The 26,330-nt window shown below is 33.9% G+C and overlaps 1 protein-coding gene across 2 annotated transcripts; it reads right to left on the bottom strand.

Annotated features, from left to right (window-relative positions):
- Positions 1 to 6,363: 6,363 nt before the first annotated feature.
- On the bottom strand, positions 6,364 to 25,899 carry LOC127726184 (brain tumor protein-like). 2 transcript variants are annotated; one of them, XM_052233463.1, is made up of 2 exons: positions 25,812 to 25,899; positions 6,364 to 9,540 (listed from the first exon to the last, which is right to left on the bottom strand). In XM_052233463.1, the coding sequence occupies exon 2, from the start codon at positions 9,503 to 9,505 to the stop codon at positions 7,238 to 7,240; it is 2,268 nt and encodes a 755-aa protein (XP_052089423.1). In that variant the 5' UTR covers positions 9,506 to 9,540; positions 25,812 to 25,899; the 3' UTR covers positions 6,364 to 7,237. The 2 variants fall into 2 exon arrangements, with proteins under 2 accessions (XP_052089423.1, XP_052089424.1); XM_052233464.1 differs by lacking the exon at positions 25,812 to 25,899 and adding an exon at positions 24,849 to 25,371.
- Between the last annotated feature and the right edge of the window lie 431 nt (positions 25,900 to 26,330).

The raw sequence follows: 26,330 nt of genomic DNA, 5'->3' as shown, positions 1-26,330 counted from the left end.
AACAATCTTCGGACTGGTAAAAAATATTAACAACAGTTTATTAACGACTTTTTTGTGGGTTTTTTCAACCATTTTCATAGGAAAACATGTAACTAGAATCTGCACCAATGTTTTTTTATCAACAAGCTTAAACAACACCCACAACAGGACTCGGCCATTTCTTACTTATACCAAACTTAAACGATATGCTAGGACAGCTGTTTACACAATCAACCATGATATTAACAGTAACCATGGTAACCTAAGCTTGTATACATCAAATAATTCTAACAATTAACAGTCACTTGATTATGATATGGATTTTAATGTAACACAAGAGAAAAAACCCTTAGAAATAGTGTACCTTATTTGTAGCGGAAGATACCATTCTTCAGGTTTAAAATATGGGACTAACAAGGAAAAAATCAGAGCAAACAAGTGAATATTGCTTTATAATTGCTTCTTCCGTATAATGATTTTTCTTTACTTTTTTGAAATAACAAAAATAAAATAACCCGAAGTAAAAAAGATACTGGTCATCAATTCACACACAAATCACAGACAATCTTTACCCTATTTATCCCATTATGTCATCCTGTAACCATGGCAACAGGCATTTTCCTGCTTTGATTAACTTATGATTTGCTTCAATTACTGTCTTTACTTTGCAGATCCAGTAACTAAATTTCACATTCTAATTTCAGGACCCTTTTCTCTAAAAACACATTATTTTCTCTCAATAAGAGCTCTTATCAAGGGAGACAATTATCATACATTTATACAGGGGAGACAACTAATGGGACAATTAAGATAACATATATACAATGGCTATACTACAGTAATGTATAACAACAGCAATGAAGAAGATTTGACAAGAAAGTGGACACTTTTATAACCATTCACCATAACACTCCAAAAAAATAAATAAACAAAAAACAACAAACCAAACATTTAAAATGGCACTTGTCTATTGTACAATTAACTCCATGGAAACATCTCCATAACTACCTCAAATAGTTTAAAACCGACTATTGTGTATGGACTAGTGGTTAATTTTATCTTGCAACTATGTTTATGCATATAGCATAAATGTTAAAATCAGGATCTGAATAGTATGATTTCTTTTTAGAATTTATGTATCATTGCTTAATCCAAGTGAGCACCTTGACTGATCCATTGTGAAGTTTATAGTTAAGGATCATTATTGTGACATTACATCAAATAAGAGGTACTCTACTATTATTTTTCCAAAGACTTGCAAACATACAGTCTACAATTTTATTTAGGGGCCAGCAGAGGACCACCTCCGGGTGCGGGATTTTCTCGCTGCATTGAAGACCCATTGGTGGCCTTCAGCTGTTGTCTGCTCTTTGGTCGGGTTGTTGTCTCTTTGACATATTCCCCATTTCCATTTTCAATTTTACATAGTTCTAAATCCCTTTAGTGGAACTTTGAACAAAAATAAGAGTTTTTTTTTTTCTATTTCTAAAGAATAACCCTTCCACTTCATTCAAGCATTTCTGGACAGGTAAATACCACCTGATGTTATGATGCAACACATTGTACAGGTATTATATCATTTAGCCGACGTGTAGATTATATGAAAAGTTTATAGCAGATCCTATCGTCTTCATCAGGAGACATATGATGAGACAACTCTTACAAGAAACATGGAATTCATATATATATTAACAACAAAACATCTACTGACAGTTTCCATGGAAACATCTTAATGACAGATTCCATATAAACATCCATTGATAAATAAAGCAATGAATAATATAATTGTAATAACAACTGGCAAAATAAATTATAACAACAAAAAAATAACTGAGGCAATTATTTAAATCTCTGATTATGAGTGACTCTTCACTTCATTGGTCGATCTCCTAATGAAAGGTGTGGTGGCTTAATGGGAATGTTCATACATTATTTTTCTCTGGAAACAGAATATATTAATTAATCTAGCTTTAATATGGACAGTTCTAAGCATAGATCATTCTTTTATTTTTTTTTATAATAAGCTGGAATAGTTTAATCAACTTTTCAAATTAATTTCCCCCAAAATCCTGGTCTACTTTAACAGAGCTTGTTTAAATTCTCTTTCATTCTTTATTTTGTTAAAAATATTACCATAAAGCTTTTAAGTCTCTTGTTTGACTAGAGTTTAGTAAATTTACCTCTTCAGTTTCAAATTTGATCTTAAGGAAATCAACAAGCTCGATGCTAAAATGCTTTTCTTTTTGTTTAGTTATATACCATGAGAATTTGTACAAAATTATTTTGAAAAAAGAGGAAAATCCAGAAACCAAACTGGTAAAACCCTTTGGTAAATTATTTTTAGAAAATTCCAGAGAACTTTGATGAAGTCTACAATGAATATGATAGGATGCTTTGAGCACCAGCAGAATGATGCAAACAAGTGCATGTAAGTCACTGGTTACATAACAAAAAACAATCTTGTCAAAATAGCACAATTATAACGAATAACAACAGCAGAGTGGTTCCACTTTTGACGAAAAATTTCCGTTGTAAAATATTAAGGCTTTCTCACATGTATTATTCTTAAGTGTTTTTGGGAAAACATCAACCTTAACTGAGAAGTCATTAGTTTTAAATGATACCAATTTCAACAAGAAAATCAAAGAGCTACCCTATAATTACAAAGCATACCAAACATTTTCTTCCTTAATTCATAATTCATCAATTCATTTATTTGACTGATAATCAGGAAAACTTAATTCAAGTTGTTAACCAATAAAATTAAAATTAGATTTAACAGATGTCATATACAGAATGGTAGTCAACTGTGGCTTACAGCTTGGAGTCTTATCTACAGTTTTTAAAACTTTTGTAGAATTGTAATCTGGTAAAACTGGTACCGATTTAATACTAATGAATTCACAGTGATGAACTGTAACGTAGATAAAAATAACAGTTCAGTGTACAACCTGTATTCATTTTCCATGGCCAAAACCTGAAGCTTATTTTATTTTATTTTTTTTAAGTGTATAAAACCTAAATGAATTTTATAAAATTTTTCAAAAATGAATTATATAATTATTATTCTATAAATGGAAATTTTTTTGGATATTCTTTTTAGCAACTTTATAAAATCTGTTCTTTTCAATTTAACATGCAAATCACTTGGTCACAATCTCTTCACAAATAATGCATCATATTATCACCATGGAAACATGAATACAGATTTGCAGGAAGACACCATGGTAACACACAACCCCTATCAACAATAACAGCTAACTTATAGAAAAATACACCCTGAACACAATTCATTATGAGCAACAACCGACTATGGGAATTTTTCTTGCTTAATGAGATATATTACTTCTAAATATCTAAAATTGTCATCCTTGAAGGATCATCTTTTTTTAAATGACTCAATGTTTTATAACATTTTCGATCTCATTTATTTGTGCAAGAAAAATTCCCACGTCCCAGCTTTAAGCATGTTACAATCATAAAAACGTTAAAAAATCTAACGTATTATTCCATCTCTGGTTTGTAACATGTTTAAACACTGATTATATAGCACAAAGCAATTTTTTTTGTTTTTTGTTTTTTTTTTGTTTTTGTTTCAAAGACAACAATAGACTATATGGCATGCATGTTTGTTTCCCAGTGTATATCAAATATACACTTATATAAATGTTTGTTTCCCTGTGTATATCAAATATACACTTATATAACAGGTCTATCAATACAAAAAAGTTAAAAAAAATTATCTTAGAAAATTATCAAAATTTGTACAAAAACACCGACTTTGTCCACTTAATAATAATAATGCCAGCAACCTATATAATGGGAACATCTTGTTTGTACATCAGTTTATTTCAAGAAGAGTATTCGTCTCAAGTCTTTTTTTTTTTTTTTTGAGACCATCATTAATTTTAAGTTTCAATCATTTTTCATTTTAAAATTACAATTAAGAACTTGCTAACAAAATATGGTACAATACCCATTGCACAAATTCACAAATAAATTAAAGCTATTAAAAATGTGCTAGTTCCAGCACATGATGAAATAAAACAAATAAATTCTGTGGCAGTCATTCAACATGTGCAATGTTTTAACAACTTCAGGTTCCTTAAATATAAATGAAGTACAGTTTTAAACCTCAGAAATTTTCTGAATTGCATCGAGAAAAATTCAGATCAAGCTAAAAATTAGATTCTAAACATTACCTTCACAGTTAACATGGTTTTAAATATTTCAGAAGATAACATTCACGTTCTATAATTTCTATCTAGTAGATGTTAGTAGACTGTGTTTTGAAAATAGACAAAATATTAAGCTTTTGACCTTCACCTTTTTTCAAATATATGAATGTCTACTTGAAAATCAGCTGATTTTTAACTTTTTTTTTAAAATGTAATAGTATGCAATTAATACTAGTTTTTGTATGACTTTTGATCAGTAAAGTTTACTTTGAGGTAGCTTCAAAGGGGAGTAACTCCTTTGAACAAGTAAATAATCTATATGAACATAAGTTATAATATCTTGAAAAACACCAACAATTAACTAAAGGAAAATATTAAACAAAATAATAATTATAGTAACCATGGTAACCAAACAGATATATATAAAATAACACAAAATATCTAAATTGTCAACACCATGCAAATAATTTGATAACATACAAAAATTACAAAGCTGGCAAATTAAATTTATGAATGCCACAACAAAAAACACGGCTATCACATAAATATAGCAAAAGAATGACTTCTGCTACAAAGAAATTCATGCCATCAAAATACGTTTCTAATTTCATATATATAACAAGAAATGATTGTAACAGGATGCTGTTACGAAGTCTCCCAAACGAAGCTCCAATAATTCGTAATTCCCAGGGTCGCCTGACATTGGACAAAGTCCAGTGAAAATTGGTTTGGTCCAGTAAAGTTATATGCATTAGTGACGCCTGGGGACTAACCCTGTATATCATTCAAATCATCTTGGCATGACAAACCAGAATATATATGGTTTAGGGATGGGGATCTCGACCATTTACAAGATACTAGAACATTAGGGGAGGGGGGAACCCCTGGAGACTGACCCTAAACGTCATTCAAATGTTCGAGACATGACGAACAGGAATATATATGGTTTAGGGGTGGGGATCACGATCATTTACAAGATATTAGAACTTTCTCAAATGACAGGGGGTCGGGATGACCCCTGGGGACTAACCCTGTATATCATTCAAACCATCTTGGTATGACAAACCAGAATATATATGGTTTAGGGGTGGGGATCTTGACCATTTACAAGATATTAGAACTTTCTTAAATAGCAGGGGGTGGGGGTGACCCCTAGGGACTAACCCTGTATTTCATTTCATGTGCTTCATCATGACAAATCAGAATGTATATGGTTTAGGGGTGGGGATCTCGACCATTTACAAGATATTTGAACTTTCTCAAATGGCAGGGGGTCGGGATGACCCCTGGGGACTAACCCTGTATATCATTCAAACCATCTTAGAATGACAAACCAGAATATATATGGTTTAGGGGTGGGGATCTTGACCACTTACAAGATATTAGAACTTTCTTTTAAGGCAGGGGGTGGGGTATACCCCTGGGGACTAACCCTGTATTTCATTTAATGTGCTTCATCATGACAAACCAGAATGTATATGGTTTAGGGGTGGGGATCTCGACCATTTACAAGATATTTGAACTTTCTCAAATGGCAGGGGGTCGGGATGACCCCTGGGGACTAACCCTGTATATCATTCAAACCATCTTAGAATGACAAACCAGAATATATATGGTTTAGGGGTGGGGATCTCGACCACTTACAAGATATTAGAACTTTCTGAAATAGCAGGGGGTGGGGGTGACCCCTGGGGACTAACCCTGTAGTTCATTTGATGTGCTTTATCATGACAAACCAGAATGTATATGGTTTAGGGGTGGGGATCTTGACCATTTACAAGATACAAGAACTTTCTTAAATAGCAGGCCTAGGGGGTGTGGGTGACACCCCGGGGGACTAACCCTGTATATCATTCAAACCATCTTTGCATGACAAACCAGAATATATATGGTTTATGGGTGGGGATCTTGACCACTTACAAGGTATCAGAACTTTCTTAAATGGCAGGGTTTGGGGTGACCCCTGGGGACTAACCCTTTATTTCATTTGATGTGCTTTATCATGGCAAACCAGAATGTATATGGTTTAGGGGTGGGGATCTCGGCCATTTACAAGATATTTGAACTTTCTCAAATGGCAGGTGGTCGGGATGAACCCTGGGGACTAACCCTGTATATCATTCAAACCATCTTAGCATGACAAACCAGAATATATATGGTTTAGGGATGGGGATCTTGACCATTAACAAGTTATTAGAACTTTCTTAAATGGCTGGGGGTGTGGGTGACCCCTGGGGACTAACCCTGTATTTCATTTAATGTGCTTTATCATTTAGAATATTTTCAATTAAAAAGATTGTGTCTATCACAAACGGTTTTCAATTTATAATCATTTGAAAATTTTAAAAAATAAAATCCCATAGGGTTCTATAGTAAAACCCTCCTTTCTTATTGTCCCTCAAAGTACCCCTTTATAAACCCCATTGCACAAACAAAACCCTGATTGCACCACTAGACATGTTAGTCTAACATATTGTGAAACCCTAAGTTAATCTGACAAGCGGTTTTGGAGAACAGGTGCGGACAAGTTCAAATTTAAAAGTGGCGGAAGAAGAAGAAGAAGAACTGAGCAAAACCAATAAGTCTTCCCAAACTTCGTTTGGGAGACTTAATTACCAGTTTGATCGACAGGCGTTTGTACTGAATACTGATCTTTAACAGTAAAAAAATCACATGCAATAGAAAAATAGCCACTTAGGCAAATCATACAAAAATTAACATGCACTAGATATGCTCATTACATGAATGTCATTTTTTTGCCAATATGGCTGTCATCTTTTTTTCTTGTAAAATTTGACAAACAAAAAATATATCAATGATTATGACTAGTTCATAATTGGCTAGTAAAAAAACAACAACAGACTGTATTTTCTGTTATTAAAACAGAAATCCAATATAACTTTCCTGAATTGTTAGTATAATTAACCAGATCTGCTTCGACATTCTGACCTCCACTACTTTTCTCTTTAAACAAACTGGAAACTATTCGTAAAAAATGCTGCTGACTGCCAGTAGTAGTCAGATATCCGCGTCAATCCAATGAACACTTCAAACTAAATGACTTCCTTCAAGTATGTGGATCAAATCCCTAATCCTGGAATCTGTGCATATCTGTAAATATACAACCGGTAATCCTTGCTCGCCAGAACTACCGATCCATCATCCATCAAGGACACATCGAAACATTGGGCATGCTTAACTTTGCTCTCCAATGCATTTATTAACTGTCCGTCCTGGGTGAAAATAGTCAGATTAAAATTGTTATGATTATCTGCTACAAGAATCTCTCCAGCACTGTTGATTCCTACTCCTATTGGGTAATTGGTTATACCCTCACCTCCAACTTGACGAAGATAGGCACCTTGATAGTTGAAAACTTTAACACAGTGAGCTCTGTTGTCACTGATGAAGATCTCTTCTTTGTCATTCACGACAACTCCATTTGGAAACTCCAGGTGTTTAGAACATCCAAACTTGTGAATGACATTTCCAAACTGGTCGAAAATTATAACTCGCATGACTTTACATTCTACAATAATGATTCTGCCTTTGTTGTCAACTGTAACGCCTCTTGGATGTTGAAGAATATTAGCTCCAAATTTACGTACAAACTGTCCATACTGATTGTATATCTGTATCTGATGGGTTGGACTACGTTCAGTAACAATGATGTCACCTGATGACTTGACGACAGAAACTCGATTTGGGTAAAGTAACTGTCCATCTCTCTTTCCGCACTCTCCAAACTGGAACTTAAATCTGCCTTCTTTGTCGAATATCTGAATTCTATGATTATTTGTGTCGGCAACAATTATGTCATTCTGTGCGTTTACAGCTACACCACTTGGTTCTGTAAATTGTCCTTCCATCACTCCAAATTCACCGAACTTGCAGTGGTAGATCATTTTTTGACGTTTGATCTGAGATTTTGGTGGATAGAGTCCGCTCAAATTAAGTTTAGTTGTCAAGTCAAACAAAGGATCAGCACTAGTTGAGAATACATCAATTCCATTTTGAAAGATGTCCAGTCCATTGGACCATTTCTCATACATATTGGTATCGTTTGCTGGGAAAACCAAACTATTCTGTGAACCAAATTCCTTGGTCAATGGTGGAGCTTCAAAGATGTTATGACCATTGGTAAGTGGTGGTGAAGTCGACACAAGCCCATTAGGTCTTGCAATCGGTTGAGGTTTCTGTACTGGTCCATTCATATCACCATTGCCTTCACGGATGTAGCCAAAGGTATTACGTACTCCAGCAGTTATTGCCTGGAAATTAGACACAAACTCAATATCTATGTACGATTGGTTGTTCAGATCTGGACAGAAATTGAACATGTTGTGGAATCGTTGCTCAACAAGGTTCTTGAACAGAAGGGCTTCTGTCACACTGGCATACTTTAAAATCTTTTCCAAGAATTCACAACCAAGGTACAAGCGATCTATGTTGTCTTGAATTTTGGTTGCAAGGCCACTAATGGCCACTTGCTTGGTGTTGTATGCTTGATCTAATTCTTTCAAGGACTCCTGTTTTCTCTCCTCTAACATGGCTCTGTAGAAGTTGTATGTATCGTTAATATCATTCTGTGCTTTGTGATACTGAACTTGAAGACGGCTCGACAGATGTTCGATACCTTTTGCTGACATGCGTAGTTCGTTTGCTTTAAGTTTGGCATCATTGTTTATATGCTGCATCATCTCCAGTTGTTTTTCACCGATATCCATAATAAACTGACAGTCATGTCCTCTCCCGTGATCAAACACGGTACATTCTTTACAAATGGGTTGCTGACATGTTTTACAGAAGAATTTGAGGACATCAGTTTTGTGTCTGGGACAATATATTGATTTCTCAGTCTTATCCTCTTTATTTCCCTGCAACTCGCTTAAACTGGCGACACGATGTCCCTCGAAACAATGCATGAACTGATGGGCCATGACACAGTTAGCACAAAGAAAGTTTGCACAATCAAAACATCGAGCCACAGCATTAGTATCTTTACTTTTACAGCCTGTACAATGTAAGGCACTCGTATCTAATGCATTCGTTTCAAGGAGATTACTGACAGCATAATCGGGAAGGAGTCCAGTTAAACCTTGACCTCCAAGGTATGTATCTTGATGACATTCTGGGCATGTGATTTTATCAGCTACTTCTTGTGTCTTCTCAAGACACGGCTGACAGAATGTATGAAAACATGTAAGAACTTTAGGTATGGTATATGTTTCATGACATATTGAACATCTAGTATTGGGTCCTGCATTTTCCATCTCACTATCTGATGAATTTGAGGTTGTTGATGCTGTTGTGACAGTATCACTCTGTGATGGAGTTGGAGAAGCCATAACTTTTATTTTCTTTCTATCTTTTGTTCAGTTTACTGAAAAATAAAATAAAAATACTATTAACATTTGAAATATCTACATTCTTAATACCTGACACAGGTGAAATGTACAGCACTAAATTATAACATTAAGAATAACAATTTTCAGGTAATAACAGTATTTTATATGAAATGTCTGATTTGCCATACCTATTAAGCCTCCTTACTTTGGTTTATATGTAATCAGGATTTCAGGGAATGTTTCAGATCTTCCGAATCATTACAATGCTTAAAGGAATAATAAATAGTTCCCATTCAAGACAGCAATACAAATGTAAATGTTAATTCCATACCCCAAATATAGTTAATCTATTGCTTATAAAACACACCCAGACACAAAAACTTAACATTGACCAATGAACCATGAAAATGAGGTCAAGGTTAGATGATACCTGATGACAGACATGAACACTGTACAACCATTCTATACACACACCAAATATAGTGACCTATTGCTTATAGTACTAGAAAAACATAACCAAGCACAATAAATTGCCTCTGAACAGTTGGGGCAAAAATGGACACAATATTCGCACTTGATACAGGTCTGAATTTGGATTGTAATTAAATATTTGACACATAATAGGTTTCTGACACATAATAACTGTAGTCAAAGAACTAAGAATTGGTTATATGATTTGAATTTATATTCAATTTTTTGCTTTTGTGCAATTCACTATGCTGGTGCCAATTGACCCCCCCCCCCCCCCCCCAAAAAAAAAATTGCTTATTTGGGCCCCTAATTCCTTTTGTGGTTATAAACCTTGTGTTTAAATTTCATAGATTTCTATTAACATTTACTAAAGTTATTGTCCGGAAACCAAATGTCTTCGGACGACAACAACGTGATACCAATATACTACCGCAAAATTTTTGCAATTGTATAAAAAGTCAAAAACTTAACATTGACCAATGAACCATGAAATTGAGGTCAATGTCAGAAGAAACCTGCCAGACTGACATGTACCCCTTACAATCATTCCATACACCACATTTAGTTGACCTACTGCTTATAGTATCTGAGAATCAGACATAATCACGTAACTTTTAACCTGGATCACTTATCCATGAAATGAGGTCGAGGTCATGTGAACCCTGTCTGACAGTCATGTTGACATTGCAAAGAACCCATATACCAAATATTGTAATCCTATTTCTCATTATAATTGAGAAATTCACACAACAAAAAACCATGAAAATGAGGTCAAGGATAATGGACATATAACAGACAGAAACTTTGTAACATAAGGTTTCTGCAAACAAGGTACGAAGCATCTAGGTCTTCTACCTTCTGAAATATAAAGCTGTATACAAATAGTATACGCTGCAGGAGAGTTATCCCTAATGTATCGCATACTGCAACTTTTAGGGCATGTGAGACAATAAAATGGTTTTTTTTACACCATTTTGAATAAAATTTAAATACTGTATCCATTAATTTATTATTTTAAAATTCTCAATTAATGTTGAAATTAAATAGCAATACAGTAACATGTAAACTATGCAAAACTTTCAATGTCAATGAACCAAGACTGAAAGTGCAGGGCCAAATACCTCCATGAAAATTAGAAATGGCAATGCTAATACAACTGCATACCAAATATCATTGACTTATGATGAGTAGTTCCTTTGAAACTGACCTAAACACAAACTTCATACATTGAACATGTAAACTGAAGAGTTTCCAAAGCAATGAACCATGATGAGGGGTCGGGACTATTTAATATCCATGGAAATGAGACATGCATATGCTAAAACAACTTCAATCATACACTGACCTTATCACAAACTTAGCACGTCAACTAATGCAAGAGTTTCAAAGTCAATAGACCATGACTGAGGGGTTAAGGCCCCTAAAGATTTGAGAAAGTTATTGAATATAGGATCGTTATGTGTCACTGTAGTTCAGTGGTTATCGTTGGTTCATTTTCTGTCGTATTTGTTTATCGTAAATTGTTTTGTTATAAATTAGGTCGTTAGTTTTCTCAATTGAATTGTTTCATATTTTTCATGTCTGGGCCTTTTACAAGCCGACTATATGGTAGGGGTTTTTCCTATTGTAAAAGGCTGTACCATTGCCTATAATTGCTTACAATCACTTCATTTGAACTTTGGTGGATAGTTGTTGCATTGGCAATCATACCACATTTCCTTATTTTTAAACATGTCTGAGTATAGGGGCCATATAATCTCCATGGAAACATTCCCATTCTTATACAACTGCACACAAAATATCATTGACCTACCACTAGTGGTTCTCCTTCAACTGACCTAATCACAAACTTTACCATGTAAACTAAGCAAGTTAATAGACCATGACCATGGGGCCCCTAGAAATTTGAAGAAGTTATTGAATCTAGGATTGCTATGTCTTGCTTTCATAAACGTCGCAGCCACGACAATAAAAACCTACAAAATTCTTTAAAAACCACAAGATTTTGACCTTATTACTAACGTTACAAGCATGCACTTGTAAGAATTGAAATTCAGGACCCGTTTTTGGGAAAACCTGATATATTTCTAGATTTTACCAATGAAAGATTTTTCAAATACTTTTTGTTGGGCTGATGTTTGCTCATTCAGATGAGTCATTGTAGTTTGTCTGGCAATGTATATTGAAAGTCTGCATACATTCCAAAGGTTGCAAGCAAGACAAAAACTACATGTATAAAATTTTAATAAGAGACAACAATAAATGGGGAATATGTGTCCATGGGAAACAGATGATGCCCCCACTTGCATATAACGTTATAAAGGGACATAACTCAAGAACTGTAAAAGTGACGCTACCCAAATGTGTACTTGATCTGAGTACTGTGGTAATAAGCCTTGTGTAAAAGTTTCATAGCATTTGGGAGGCAAACTGAAGTTAGAGAACCGAAACGAAAAATTCAGCAATTTTTCCATTTGTAAAGGGGCATAACTCTAGAACAGTAAAAAAGATGCCACCAAAATTCAAACTTGATCTGTGTTTTGTGGTAATAAGCATTGTGTATAAGTTTCATAACATTTGGTTGAGGCAAACAAAAGTTAGAGAATGGAAACGAAAAATTCAGCAATTTTTCCATTTGTAAAAGGGCATAACTCTAGAACAGTAAAAGTGACGCCACCCAAATTCAAACTTTAACTGTGTTTTGTGATAATAAGCATTGTGTATAAGTTTCATAACATTTGGTTGAGGCAAACTAAAGTTAGAGAACGGAAACCAACTTTGGGACGTACGGACAAGGGTATAACTTAATGACCCCTCCGCTATGGCAGGGGCATAACAAATCATTGAAATTGGTCAAGAAATAAGCAATTCATACAAAATATTAGAAAAGTATTATTTTTGGCCCCTCATACCTAAACCATAAAGGCCATAACCAACATAATCATAATCAAACAGCTGACAAGGGTAAAACTTAATGCCCCCTCCGCTACGGCGGGGGCATAAAAATGTGCGAGTTTAATGATCCTGGTTTCTTGCATGTACAGGTCAGTGTCCTGGTTTCTTTAATGTACAGGTCAGTATAATGTAACTAGTTTTAAACAAATAGTTGAACTTCTCTTACGGTTAAAATGTTTATTATCACGACTTATAGTTCAAAATTATGTGATTTGGTTTTAGGTTAAATCATAATGCAGTTGAATTTACTTCATTCAAATTTCACTCAATGTTTTGGTCAAATTGAGGTTACATTACATGCCCCTAATTTTGATTTAAGCCACCGACACTGTGTAACAACAATCTTTAGAAGTTAATACTTAGTGGTATACACATATTTCAATTAGGTAAATATTCAAAGTAAAGCAGCTTACAATGTATTTTGGTTTCTGAAATTCAGCAAAAAATTTAACAAATGACATGGAAGACATTTAAACAAGGGACACTTACTCCCTGGCTTGAACTGTGGAACACTGATGCACAATAAATCCCAATTCAGATATATAGAAATTACATGAAGAATTAATATATTCCATGTTTTTAAACACCATACAGTGGCCCTTTCCCAATGCATTTACAACCCAATCATGCTTATGTTTTCTTTTTCTAATTTCCATTTTTTGAACTTTCCATATATGCAAAACCTGGCTTCTTCTAATACAAATGTATATAATTGTACAAATGGCATAAAGTATATCTAATCAAGGTAACAGTACAACTAATCAAGGTAACATCACTTCAATTTCAATTGTTAAATAAGCAGTCTTTGTTCCTGTTAAAACATATTATTTTATCCAATTAAAGTATATTAAGTGTAAAAGTAGCCGTTTTATGATTAAACATTTCTAACCATTTTTACTACAATCATGACTCAATTTTTCTTTGTGCTATTTTCAGGAGCTAGAGTGAGTCATGATTCTTTGTTTAGAATTTTCTGATTCACCAACAGCATCAAGACATAGTTAGCTAAAGATTTTTTTATCAAGTGACAATGTTTATGAATAATTACATGTTCTCATTTATCAATAATTAATATTATTAGGAAAGTTGCCTGATGTTTATTGAACAAAGACCACAGAATGGAAGTTTTAGGACATGTAATAATGGGGAAGATGGTTTATCAATTCACAAAACAAAATCCTTACACACACTTGACAAAACTATATATAAGTAAAGATACAGTGTTTTGATTACTGTTCTTCATCTCAAAGCCATAGATGACCCTTTTACAGAAGGTAAAATTAAAGCTTAAAAATCCTTGGCATTTTTTCATATCTTTTTATTTTGATATAAAAATTGCATATTCTCATAATTAGAAAATCATAATTAGAAAAAAAGATGAATAAACTGAGCCACAAAATCTATACAACTGACAAAACCTAAGGCTCATTAAAAAGACATATATAAAATTGAGAATGGAAACAGGGAATGTGTCAAAGAGAAAACAACATATAAAATGTTGATCCTGACCACTGACCATTACATTTTTTATTAGAACTCCTTCAAAAACTATTCACTTATATTGATGTTATTGTAACCTCTAACTTGTTTTATTAATATACATGACAAAATTGACAAAACAAGAATGTGTCCATATTACACGGATGCCCCACTCGCACTATCATTTTCTATGTTCCATGGACCGTGAAATTGTGCACTAAGTTTCAAGTTGATTGGACTTCAACTTCATCAAAAACTACCTTGACCAAAAACTTTAACCTGAAGCAGGACAGACAGACGAACAGATGGATGAACGCACAGACCAAAAAACATAATGCCCCTAAATGGGGCATAAAAAACACGAATGTAAATGTAAACATGATGAATTTGTTCATTTAACAAAGTGAACATGGCTGAAGTTTGGATAATGGGGATAATGCCTGAACCAGACTTGGTGAAAATATAAAGTGTATTATGTCTGAACCAGACTTAGTGAAAATATAAAGTGTATAATGTCTGAACCAGACTTGGTGAAAATATAAAGTGTATTATGTCTGAACCAGACTTAGTGAAAATATAACTGGTATAATGTCTGCACCAGACGTAGGCCAAAATAAATTAATTGTGTTTCCGGTTTCCCGACCCTACTTCTGTTTCCGATGCCGACCCTTAAAAATTTATTGACAAAATCAGGATTTTTTTTTGTCTGTACAGATCAGATTATTCGTTTAGAATACTACAGATCTTCAAAACGACCTATATGGATAAGTAAAGCGCTTCAAGAATCAAGGCTTTTCGACAACACTGTCAAATATGCGAAATGTGATCACATTTATATATAACATAGAAATAGAATGAAATCGATTCTTGTTACAACACGATGAATCTTTTTGAAGAACATTATGATGGACCCATAGATGAATAAAATTACGAAGTTTACGCGTTTTTGTTTCAACTTCTTTGCACAGACACAAGACGAGATTTTTCAAATATTTGTATAAGTAATGAATAGTGTATTCAGTATGTATACATGTACATATATGAACAAAATCTCGTCTTTAACCTGTGCTTCTTTGGATCAAAACTCAGAATAGTTTCAGGTTGGACAGACTGTATCTGTTGGTTAATTGACAATTTTAGAGTAAGATGAGTTCAATTTACTGCTTAAATCAATCCAATAATAACATACCAATGCCAGATTTTTCACTGCCATTTTTGGTTTAAGATAATTAATTGGCAAGAACATATTCCTAATACCACCCATGAAATGCATAAAATTTGCATTAAAGTTTATTTTCATATTTCTGACACAGAACTAAAACAGAAAATTAAAAAAGCTGTAGACTTAAGTACTATTCTAAATATCAAAGCAGCAGGCACATCAAACGATTTGATCGAACCTTTTTCTGCTGTCATCAATGGAAAAAAAAAAATGTTTTTATAAAATAAAATGTTATACCTGCATACCCTACCTAATTTTTTTGGAGGTGAAATAGGAAACACACAATTTATCTATATTGGCCCTTAGTAAAAAATATACATGTAACAGGTATAATGTCTGAACCAGATTTACTGAAAATATAACAGAGATTATACCAGACTTAGTGAAAATATAAAGGGTATAATGTCTTAAACAGACTTAGTGAAAATATAAACTAAAGGATCATAAAGGGTACATGTATAATCTCTGAACCACACTCCGTGAAAATATAAATAGTATAATCTCTGAACAATTTTTTTTGAAAATATAAAGGATTGCCCCGTACAAGTGAAAGTCGAAGGATAACAAGGGCATCAATTTAAGGTTGTCTGATTACCCGGGACAAGTGAAGTGAAAGTCGGAGGATAACAAGGATATGAATTAAAGGTTGTCTGATTGCCCGGGACAAATGAAAGTCGGAGGATAACAAGACTAAGAATTAAAGGTTGTCTGATTGCCCCAGAAAAGTGAAAGTCGGAGGATAACAAGGATATGAATTAAAGATCGTCTGATTGCCCCAGACAAGTGAAAGTCGGAGGATAACAAGGATATGAATTGAAGATTGTCTGATTGCCCAGGACAAGTGAAAGTCGGAGGATAACAAGGATATGAATTGAAGATTGTCTGATTGCCCAGGACAAGTGAAAGTCGGAGGATAACAAGGATATGAAATAAAGATTGTCTGATTGCCCAGGACAAGTGAAAGTCGGAGGATAACAAGGATATGAATTGAAGATTGTCTGATTGCCCAGGACAAGTGAAAGTCGGAGAATAACAAGGATATGAATTGAAGGTTGTCTGATTGCCCCGGAAAAGTGAAAGTCGGAGGATAACAAGGATATGAATTAAAGATTGTCTGATTACCCAGGACAAGTGAAAGTCAGAGGATAAAAAGACTAAGAATTAAAGGTAACTGATTGTCTGATTACCCAGGACAAGTGAAAGTCGGAGGATAACAAGGATATGAATTAAAGGTTGTCTGATTGCCTCAGGGACAAGTGAAAGTTGGAGGATAGCAAAGCAATGAATAAATGGTTTTCTGATTGCCTGGGACAAGTGAAACTCAGAGGATTATAAGGCAAAGAATTAAAGGTTATCTGATTGCTCCGGACAAGTGAAAGTCGGAGGATAACAAGGCAATGAATAAATGGTTGTCTGATTGCCCAGGTCAAGTGAAAGTCAGAGGATAGCTAGGCAATGAGTAAATGGTTGTCTTATTGCCCAGGACAAGTGAAAGTAATAGGATAACAAGGATATGAATCAAAGGTTGTCTGATTGCCTGAGACAAGTGAAAGTCGGAGGATTACAAATGTATATGGATATGAATCAAAGGTTGTCTGATTGCCCAGGACAAGTGAAAGTCAGAGGATAGCTAGGAAAATGAGTAAATGGTTGTCTGATTGCCCAGGACAAGTGAAAGTCGGAGGAAAACAAGGATATGAATCAAAGGTTGTCTGATTGCTCAGAACAAGTGAAAGTCGGAGGATAACAAGGATATGAATTAAAGGTTGTCTAGTTGCCCGGGACAAGTGAAAGTCATTCTCAGGAAAGTAACAGCTGCTGTGTACTTGTCAGATGGGCAAGTATTATTAACTGATGATCGCCTCTGGTGGACATGTGTTCCCTATGCTTGAAACCAATGAAATCAAGAACAAGGCTCGACCATGCGCTTGCAATAAACCAGTGATTTTCCTGCCTTTATTTTAGGTCCGAATATCGGCCCCGTTCCCAATCAGAAAATACCTAACATTTTTCCCAATTGAACCTGTAAAATTCCCAATTCAATCAAGTTGTAGCGGAAAGGTAATTGATAATTTTATTGTTCGTATGATTTGGTTCAAAATATAGGTTGTTGTACTGTTCCCGGTGTAATCATGTTGAATATAGACAGGTAACTATCATATTTCGACCGTAAACCAGTTTTAACAATGGGTAAGCTTAGTTCAGCATTTGGATGACGTGTGGTGGTTAACGGTAAGAATATGGAATAATATGAAGTGATGATGCTGTTTAATTATCTGAATAACATTGTAAATACATGCCTACATGAAAAACTAAAAAATTTCATTATTTTCTCACACGTACATGTTTTTTTACAGGCAATGTCATACTGAGCAAAGACTTGCCAGTTTGGGTTTTTTTTTTTTTTTGCTGTGAATTGAGCATGCACAAACAAACAACATGTCCTCTCATTATTCAAAATATTATGTTCGCAAATAAAAGAAAAGTAAAGATGCCACGGATTGTAAAAAAACTTGTTGAGCTTTAAAAAATCCAAAATTAGTACTGAAGATACTACAGGGACTGATATATTTTGAACGAAAATGTTTCTACTTTTACGGATGTAGAACAGGATGAAGCCGTGGTTGTGGCGGATAAAGGCACATAAGCAATCACCACAAACTCAAGTACTAACACTAAACAAATTGTTTCTACCCAAACATCTGAGCATAATTCACTTGAAATGAACTCTGCTCATGTACAAAGAGAGACTGACCGTCAATCCCACTCTGAGTGCGACCATAATAAGTGACAGTTGTCGACTCTAGCTCAGAACTAAGCACTGAAAACATTATACCATGCCATATAATTTCGGTTAGAGAAATCTTACTGACAAGAAAACTTGCAATAAATCTCAGGGTTGTATGACTGAGTTGATATGTTTGAAAATTGGATTTTTGAAATAATAAATAACATGTACAAATTGTGACTTGGATGGAGAGTTGTCTCATTGGCACTCATACCACATCTTCTTATATCTACATCCTTAAAATATGTTGGAATACAATGATTTATTTTTTCCCAATTCATACGTTATACGACACATTTTTCCCAATTGCCTAGGGCCCAGGCCCCATTTGAAAAAGGGTAGGAAAATCACTGTAAACACAATCTATAAATACCACTCAATGTAAACAAACAATCAAGGCTTTCGATGCTGAAATGGAAACAGGCAGCTATCCCAGGTAAAACATTGATAAGTTGAAAAGGCCTTCACGAATACACAGGGAAGTTTAAAGTTGAAAAAAGCTTTGCAGAAAAATGATCTATAGGCTTTTTTAAACAACATTAATGAAAGTGACAATGAAGGGTCAGAGAATAAACTTTTAATATTTAATTTACAAACAAAGTGAACCAACGCCTGGTGAATCTGTAGTACGGTTGAGTCCCTAAGTGGATACCTCAGGTATGCAGGGTCGTTATCAAGGATCCGGAAATTTTTCCAGACAATTTCGGTCATTTTGAGATGTTTGAAAAGTTGGTGCCCCTTTTCAAATTGTCGATATCAACTTGACTATATTCATAGCATCAACGAACATGACAAACTTGTATTGCTGTTTCATCGCATTTACTAAGTAAATGTCTTACCATTACCATGAAGGACAGTTTAGGGAAGGCAACAGTCTAAAATTGAAATGATTTTAATGACTCAAAATGGTTATTAGACATTGCTTGCGTTTTTTTCGATTTGACAAAAGTTAAAACTGGAAGTTTGCGATATTTTAAAGTACGAATAATTCCGGATTCATTTCCGGGATTTGTTTTGTTTATCAAATTGACAGGAAATCACCGGCTTTTTATGGCTTTTTTATTTTATTACCTTTAAAAGTGTTTGAATATAACAGATAATAGTTGCACTTGTTTAATTTAGCATGAAATCAATTTGCATTTTACGATTAAATATTAAATTTGCTGAAGACAATTTCACGCATGCGTATTACATAGTAAATAAAGCACATGTGTTACTCATGAAAAAAATACTTTTTTCTACGTAAATTTAGATTTAATTTTTAAATCAGAATTGATGACTGTCTTTGATGAAAAGTAAATAAATAATGAATACACTTGTCAGTGAACTTTAATGTTTTAAAGATATTATTCTGAGCTTGTGATCACTGTCAGGTGTGAATTAAAACCACAGGTAAAAAATGAATAGCGATCATTAGCCAATGTGATCATTAGCCTATGTTTCCCGGAGGCATTGATATAAATATTAGGAGGGCCCTCAGGATTATCTAACTACTGTAGTGGCAGTTTTATTACAGGAAAGGGATTATAAACAAAAATAAAATGCTTCGCTGGGGCGCAGCTTGATACGACCGCAGAGGTCGAACCCTGAACAGTTGGGGCAAGTATGGACACAACATTCAAGCTTGATACAGCTCTGAATTTGGATTGTTATTAAATATTTGACACAGCATAGGTTTCTGACACAGAAAGAATGTGGTCTAAGAACTTGAATTTTTTTAATTTACCTATTATGGTCCAATGTCCAAAATCAAAATACATGGTTAGATTCAGCATATCAAAGAACCCCATATATTCAATTTTTGTTAAAATCAAACAAAGTTTAATTTTGGACCCCAACTTGGACAAACTTGAAAACTGGGCCCATAATCAAAAATCTAAACACATGTTTAGATTCAGCATATCAAAGAACCCCAAGAATTCAATTTTTGCTAAAATCAAACTAAGTTTAATTTTGGACCCTTTGGACCTTAATGTAGACCAATTTAAAAAACGGGACTTAAAATTAAAAATCTAAATACACGGTTAGATTTGGAATATCAAAGAACCCCAATAATTCAATTTTTGATGAAATCAAACAAAGTTTAATTTTGGACCCTTTTGACCTTCAATATGAACCAATTTGATAGCGGAGCCCACAAATAAAAATTCTAAATTCATGGTTAGATTCAGCATATCAAAGAACCTCATATATTCAATTTTTGTTGAAATCAAACAAAGTTTAATTTTGGACCCCAATTTGGACCAACTTGAAAACTGGGCCCATAATCAAAAATCTAAATACATGTTTAGATTCAGCATATCAAAGAACCCCATTTATTCAATTTTTGTTGAAATCAAACAAAGTTTAAATACTGGACCCTATCTTGGACCAACTTGAAAACTGGGCCCATAATCAAAAATCTAAACACATGTTTAGATTCAGCAAATCAAAGAACCCCAAGAATTCAATTTTTGTTAAAATCAAACTAAGTTTAATTTTGGACCCTTTGGACCTCAATGTAGACCAATTTAAAAAACAGGACCCAAAATTAAAAACCTAAATACACGGTTAGATTTGGAATATCAAAGAACCCCAATAATTCAATTTTAGATGAAATCAAACAAAGTTTAATTTTGGACCCTTTTGACCTCAATATGAACCAATTAGATAACGGGGTCCACAAATAAAAAATCTAAATACATGGTTAGATTCAGCATATCAAAGAACCCCATATATTCAATTTTTGTTGAAATCAAACAAAGTTTAATTTTGGACCCCAATTTGGACCAACTTGAAAACTGGGCCAAAAATCAAAAATCTAAATACATGTTTAGATTCAGCATATCAAAGAACCTCATATATTCAATTTTTGCTAAAATCAAACAAAGTTTAATTTTGGACCCTTTGGACATTAATGTAGACCAATTTGAAAACTGGACCCAAAATTAAAAATCTAAATACACTGTTAGATTCGGCATAACAAATAAATAAATGTGATCAAAGATTTTACAAATCTAATGTGCCATACTGTGCAATTAAAGATTACTTCTTGAAATTTTTCAATATTTGAAATTTGAAAAAAAAATAATATTTGAAGAATAATTCTTTTTAATTTCTGAAATCTGAAATGAGAAAAAATTGGCCCCCCACAATTTCTTTTTATCCCCCCCCCCCCCCCCCCTCTTTTTCCCCCCCAAAAATTCTTTCCCTCAAGATATGGTCATAATCTCAATTCAAATTTCCAATGGAGTTGGCAACCATAATTACCCATTTAAATTTACCATAGTGCTAACTTAATCTAATTTATAATAGAATTAATAAAAATATAGTGTCAAATCTTTCATATGGATTTTTTTGTAAAAAAAAAAGATGAAAACATTTGCAGATATTTTTACTGGTCTTCCTTTATAAATATGCATTTCTTTAAACATCATGAACATAATTAAAAAGCAGTGTAAGGGAAGTAACCAAAACGTTGTATTTGGATTACCTCCCTTACACTGTTTAAGATTATCTTTATTGTTCATTAACCATTACTTTATACATAATTTAAAAGCAGTGTAAGGGAGATAATTTCAATGATGTATTTGATTTATCTCCCTTACACTGCTTTAAATTATGTTTTGTACTAAAGTATTTGTCCATTAACCAGGACAACCTTGTTTTTCCCCCTTTTTTGCCCCTAATTCCTAAACGGTTTGAGCCATAACCCCCCAAAGCAAATCCTAACCATCCCTTTGTGGTATGGAAACTTGTAGTATAATTTCAGAGAGATCCATACACCGTTCCACAGTTATTGTCTGGAAACTAGAAAATGCTCATTTTTGGCCCCTTTTTGGCCCCTAATTCCTTAACTGTTGGTACCATAACCCCCAAAATCAATCCCAACCTTCCTTTTGTGGTATTTAACCTTATGGTCAAATTTCAAAAAGATCCATTCACTTAAACTAAAGTTAGAGTGCGAAAACCAATATGTATTCGGACGACGACGCCGGACGACGCCGACGACGACGCCAACGTCATACCAATATACGACCACAAAATTTTTTTGCGGTCGTATAACAAGTGATCACAAGTGCAAAATGGCGATTAAGAAATCCGATTTCAAACATTGAGTCAATGAAAAGACCGAAATTACTTCTGTAAAAAAATAAAATTTGTCCTAAATCCCAATTACTCGTTTAGGACAAATAGTTTCATCTTAGGACATGACTGGCAAATATGACCGTTTCCGGACCCTTGGTCGTTATGATAAAGCACATTAAAATGTAGAAAGTCTTATAACAACAACACTTTAAGGACTGCTGCAGAAAATTTATTGATCGACATGTTTCGGTGCCCTAGGCACCGTCATTACATTGCGACGTAATTTATGCATACCCAATTTTGTACTTCAGGAGCAATTTTCTGTATTGTTTTTAGCCTGATGACGGTGCCCTAGGCACCGCAACATGTTGATCAATATATTTTCTGCAGCAGTTCCTAAAGTGTTGTTGTTATAAGACTTTCTACATTTTCATATTTAAGACTAAAAAAAATATATATAAGAATATGAGGAATAAAAAGGTTAAAATTTGGGGACCTTCAATTTAACCCCTTAGCTAGAGATGGGTTACACATAAACTAGGTGTGTTCAGCTATCAAAATGAAAAGAATTTCGACACTAAAAGTGAAACAAGGGTAAACCATTTGGTTGACTGATTTGATGCACAAAAACTCATTCTTCAACATGTAAAAACAATGATTAGCATATTTTTTAACCTACAAGATGAAATCTAACAGACCTAGAAAAATCCAATTGCATGTGTTCGCCACATGTATCTATTTATATCTATATTTATGTCTATATCAGGTTATATGACCGTCGGCAGTCTTCAGAGCGGCAGTTTTCAGAGGTCACTTTGACGGTTAAATAGATGGCGTCTCGACTAAAATACACACAAACGCTATCAAGTCCATGCATATTAAATGTTTATTTTATACTTTTATAATTTGGATATAAGTTTAAGTATGTTATAAATCAAATATGAGAATTGGAGTCAAATCAGTGAACTTGAACTTGACAGCTAATGCCCCTTTAACAGTGCTAAAAAGAATGTGTCCATAGTACATGGATGCCCCACTCGCACTATCATTTTCTATGTTCAGTGGACCGTGAAACGGGTACAAGTCAAATCGGCACCTGGTCAATTCGGCACTTATAGAAAAAGTCAAATCGACACCTGCATAAAAAGGCATCTAGTCAAATCGGCATCTTTTTAAAGTCATTTTGGCATTTGCCTAGTCAATTTGGCACCAAACATTATTTTTAGTGTTAAAAAAAAGATACATTTTGCACATCGTTAAGAAATAAGCACACGTAATTAAGCAGTGAAAAAAAAAATATAATAAAAATAATCAGTTGGTTTGCTGTTTGAAGTTTTCTCCATATCTAAGTAATAATGTTTTGATTGGTTATCAATTTAAAAACTTATGAACTTACCTAAATTAAAAACAATAACCTTTTGTTGTTTTAACCATTCTCAGGTATTTTTTGATGACATTACCCAAATTGTTGTTTAATCCGTGCACAGATGAGGATAAAAACAAATTTTATCATTGTTATTCAAGTTGTTTTTTTCCTGCATTTCCTGTCTACTATTATAACCCCCCCTTTTTTTTTACGATCAATGCTTTTGAATGGGCCATGGGGACATATGGTTGGAACCCCCCCTTTTTTATCCTAGGTTGGGAATCCCCTTTTAAAAATATGAAATCAACCCGGAGTCTTCAATAGTTTACTTGCAAATCATAATGATAATCATGGGTGCCGAAATAACCAGGTCCCGATATGACTAGATGCCGAATTGACTATACCCGGTGCCGACTTGACTAGATGCCGATTTAACCAAGTGCCGGAGTGACTAGAATTCCGTGAAAATGGGGTCAAAACTCTAATTTGACATTAAAATTAGAAAGATCATATCATAGGGAACATGTGTACTAAGTTTCAAGTTGATTGGACTTCAACTTCATCAAAAACTACCTTGACCAAAAACTTTAACCTGAAGCGGGACAGACAGACGGACAGACGGACAATGCAGACCAAAAAACATAGGTGGGGCATAAAAATCAGGGTAAGAGTTAATGAAAATATACTAATTAATTTTAAATGGAAAAAGAAATTAAAAATTGTAATTTATCATTTTAATCAATTCCTGATTCCAATAATAATGAAGACAACCATTTATGAAGATCTTCAGCAACCTAACAAATATAGATGACGAAAAGTGTTTATTTTTATACTTATTCATTTAAGTTACTGTTAGTCCTGATCACTGATGACTTCCTTAGGTATGTTTATACAAGCATCATTGACTTGGATATTACAATGTTATACATTAACATTATTTAATCACTTAGGATTATGTCACCAACAAAATGTGCTTTCTCTGAAATCGACTTACCAACAATGTAATTAATGTCAACCATTTTTGTTTTCAATAACTAATAGTGCATCCAGTTCATAAATCTTCATTTCTATCCTTTTACAATTTCCATAGTATCTTTACCAACCCTAACTCAAATGAATTATTCCTTAATGACTGATGCTGTTCTTTGTTTATTGTTTATTAGAGACAGGAAGCACTACGTTCTAAATTTAACCTAGTTTGTTGTGACAAAGGAAACCACCTTTTAACATTGTTCTCACTGATTGAAAGATCAAATTTAAATATAGTAAACAAATAGTTATGAAATGCCCTGGTGAACAATAACCTACAATGTGGGGGTTGTTGTTTGGACGGTTACTGACCATTTGGGTGGATCAATGACTCATCTCACTGAATCAGCTGATTAATCATTTTTATGATTAGGGAATAGGGTTTAATCTAGATTTATCATTCTCTGATTGTCAAACCTCATAACTTGGTTTTGATAGTGTTTCAAGAATGAAACAGTAGATAAACTTTCATGATCTTTTGTTCTAAATTAAATAACGACCTAAAATGTATGACAATAGTCGGTATAAACATCCAGTGACACACTTGTCTCGACCAATCAAATGTCTCGAAAGAGATGAACTCTGCTCGGTCATGTCTAAAACTTGTTAATTTTAAAAATAAATTTCTGCAAGACAACAAAGAAAACCTAGAAAAAATCATAGAAAATTGTAAATGAGCTTTTCTGTATTCCTCTCCACAACATCACATTAAGAAACAGTACGCGATCTAAGAATAACTATATTTTTTCGCTTAATATCATTGTTTCTTCACAAAACAAAAACGCCATGTTTTGAAAACGCACAATGGACCCGGTGAAACTTACATTCCTCATGGGAAATCGACAACAGTGTTGACAGAAAACTTTTAAAAAATTGACAAAATAAGTCACAAAGTATCGAAAAAGGCCTCTATCTAATTCATACTTACATGTAATCTGGCTTTCTGAACTGTGATTGATGGGTAGACATGTGCGCTTCAGTGTCCCGCCATGACAAATAAAGATTACTTGCCTCGATATGGAAATGAATATGAGATTGAATTAATTACGATCAATGCGCCCTCTACTAACACAACGAGCACCTTGCTGACGTGAAGTAACTTGACCAGTGATCACTTTGTTTCCTCGGGAGGACCTTTAATAGAATTTAGAGCGAAAATCGTAAAACAAGTCCTTGCAAATTTTCAGTGATTTGTTTTACATAATCGTGAAATCTATTCTTTTATGTAACACGTTAAATCTTGATTGATTGATATGTTTGCTGTAATATTATGTCGAGCAACAAATATTAAAATCTCGAAAACTCATGAAGAAGACACAGAGGCTTTATATAGAAGAACTATTTGGTTTCTCTGGAAGATCCATGGACATGAATCTCAAGTGAAATCCAGGCTGACTTTGCATGACTTCTTGTGGCCAAAAATGTTTTGCAGTGCTTGTAAACTGGG

The sequence above is a fragment of the Mytilus californianus genome, unplaced genomic scaffold (genome assembly GCF_021869535.1).
Source record: "Mytilus californianus isolate M0D057914Y unplaced genomic scaffold, xbMytCali1.0.p SCAF_17, whole genome shotgun sequence".
Classification (NCBI taxonomy): domain Eukaryota; kingdom Metazoa; phylum Mollusca; class Bivalvia; order Mytilida; family Mytilidae; genus Mytilus; species Mytilus californianus.
Note: the sequence above shows the minus strand (reverse complement) of the source record. Positions and strands in the feature narration are given on the sequence as shown.

Coding starts and splice junctions, on each gene's coding strand:
- LOC127726184 (XM_052233463.1), bottom strand. CDS start 9,505: ATGGCTTCTCCAACTCCATCACAGAGTGATACTGTCACAACAGCATCA.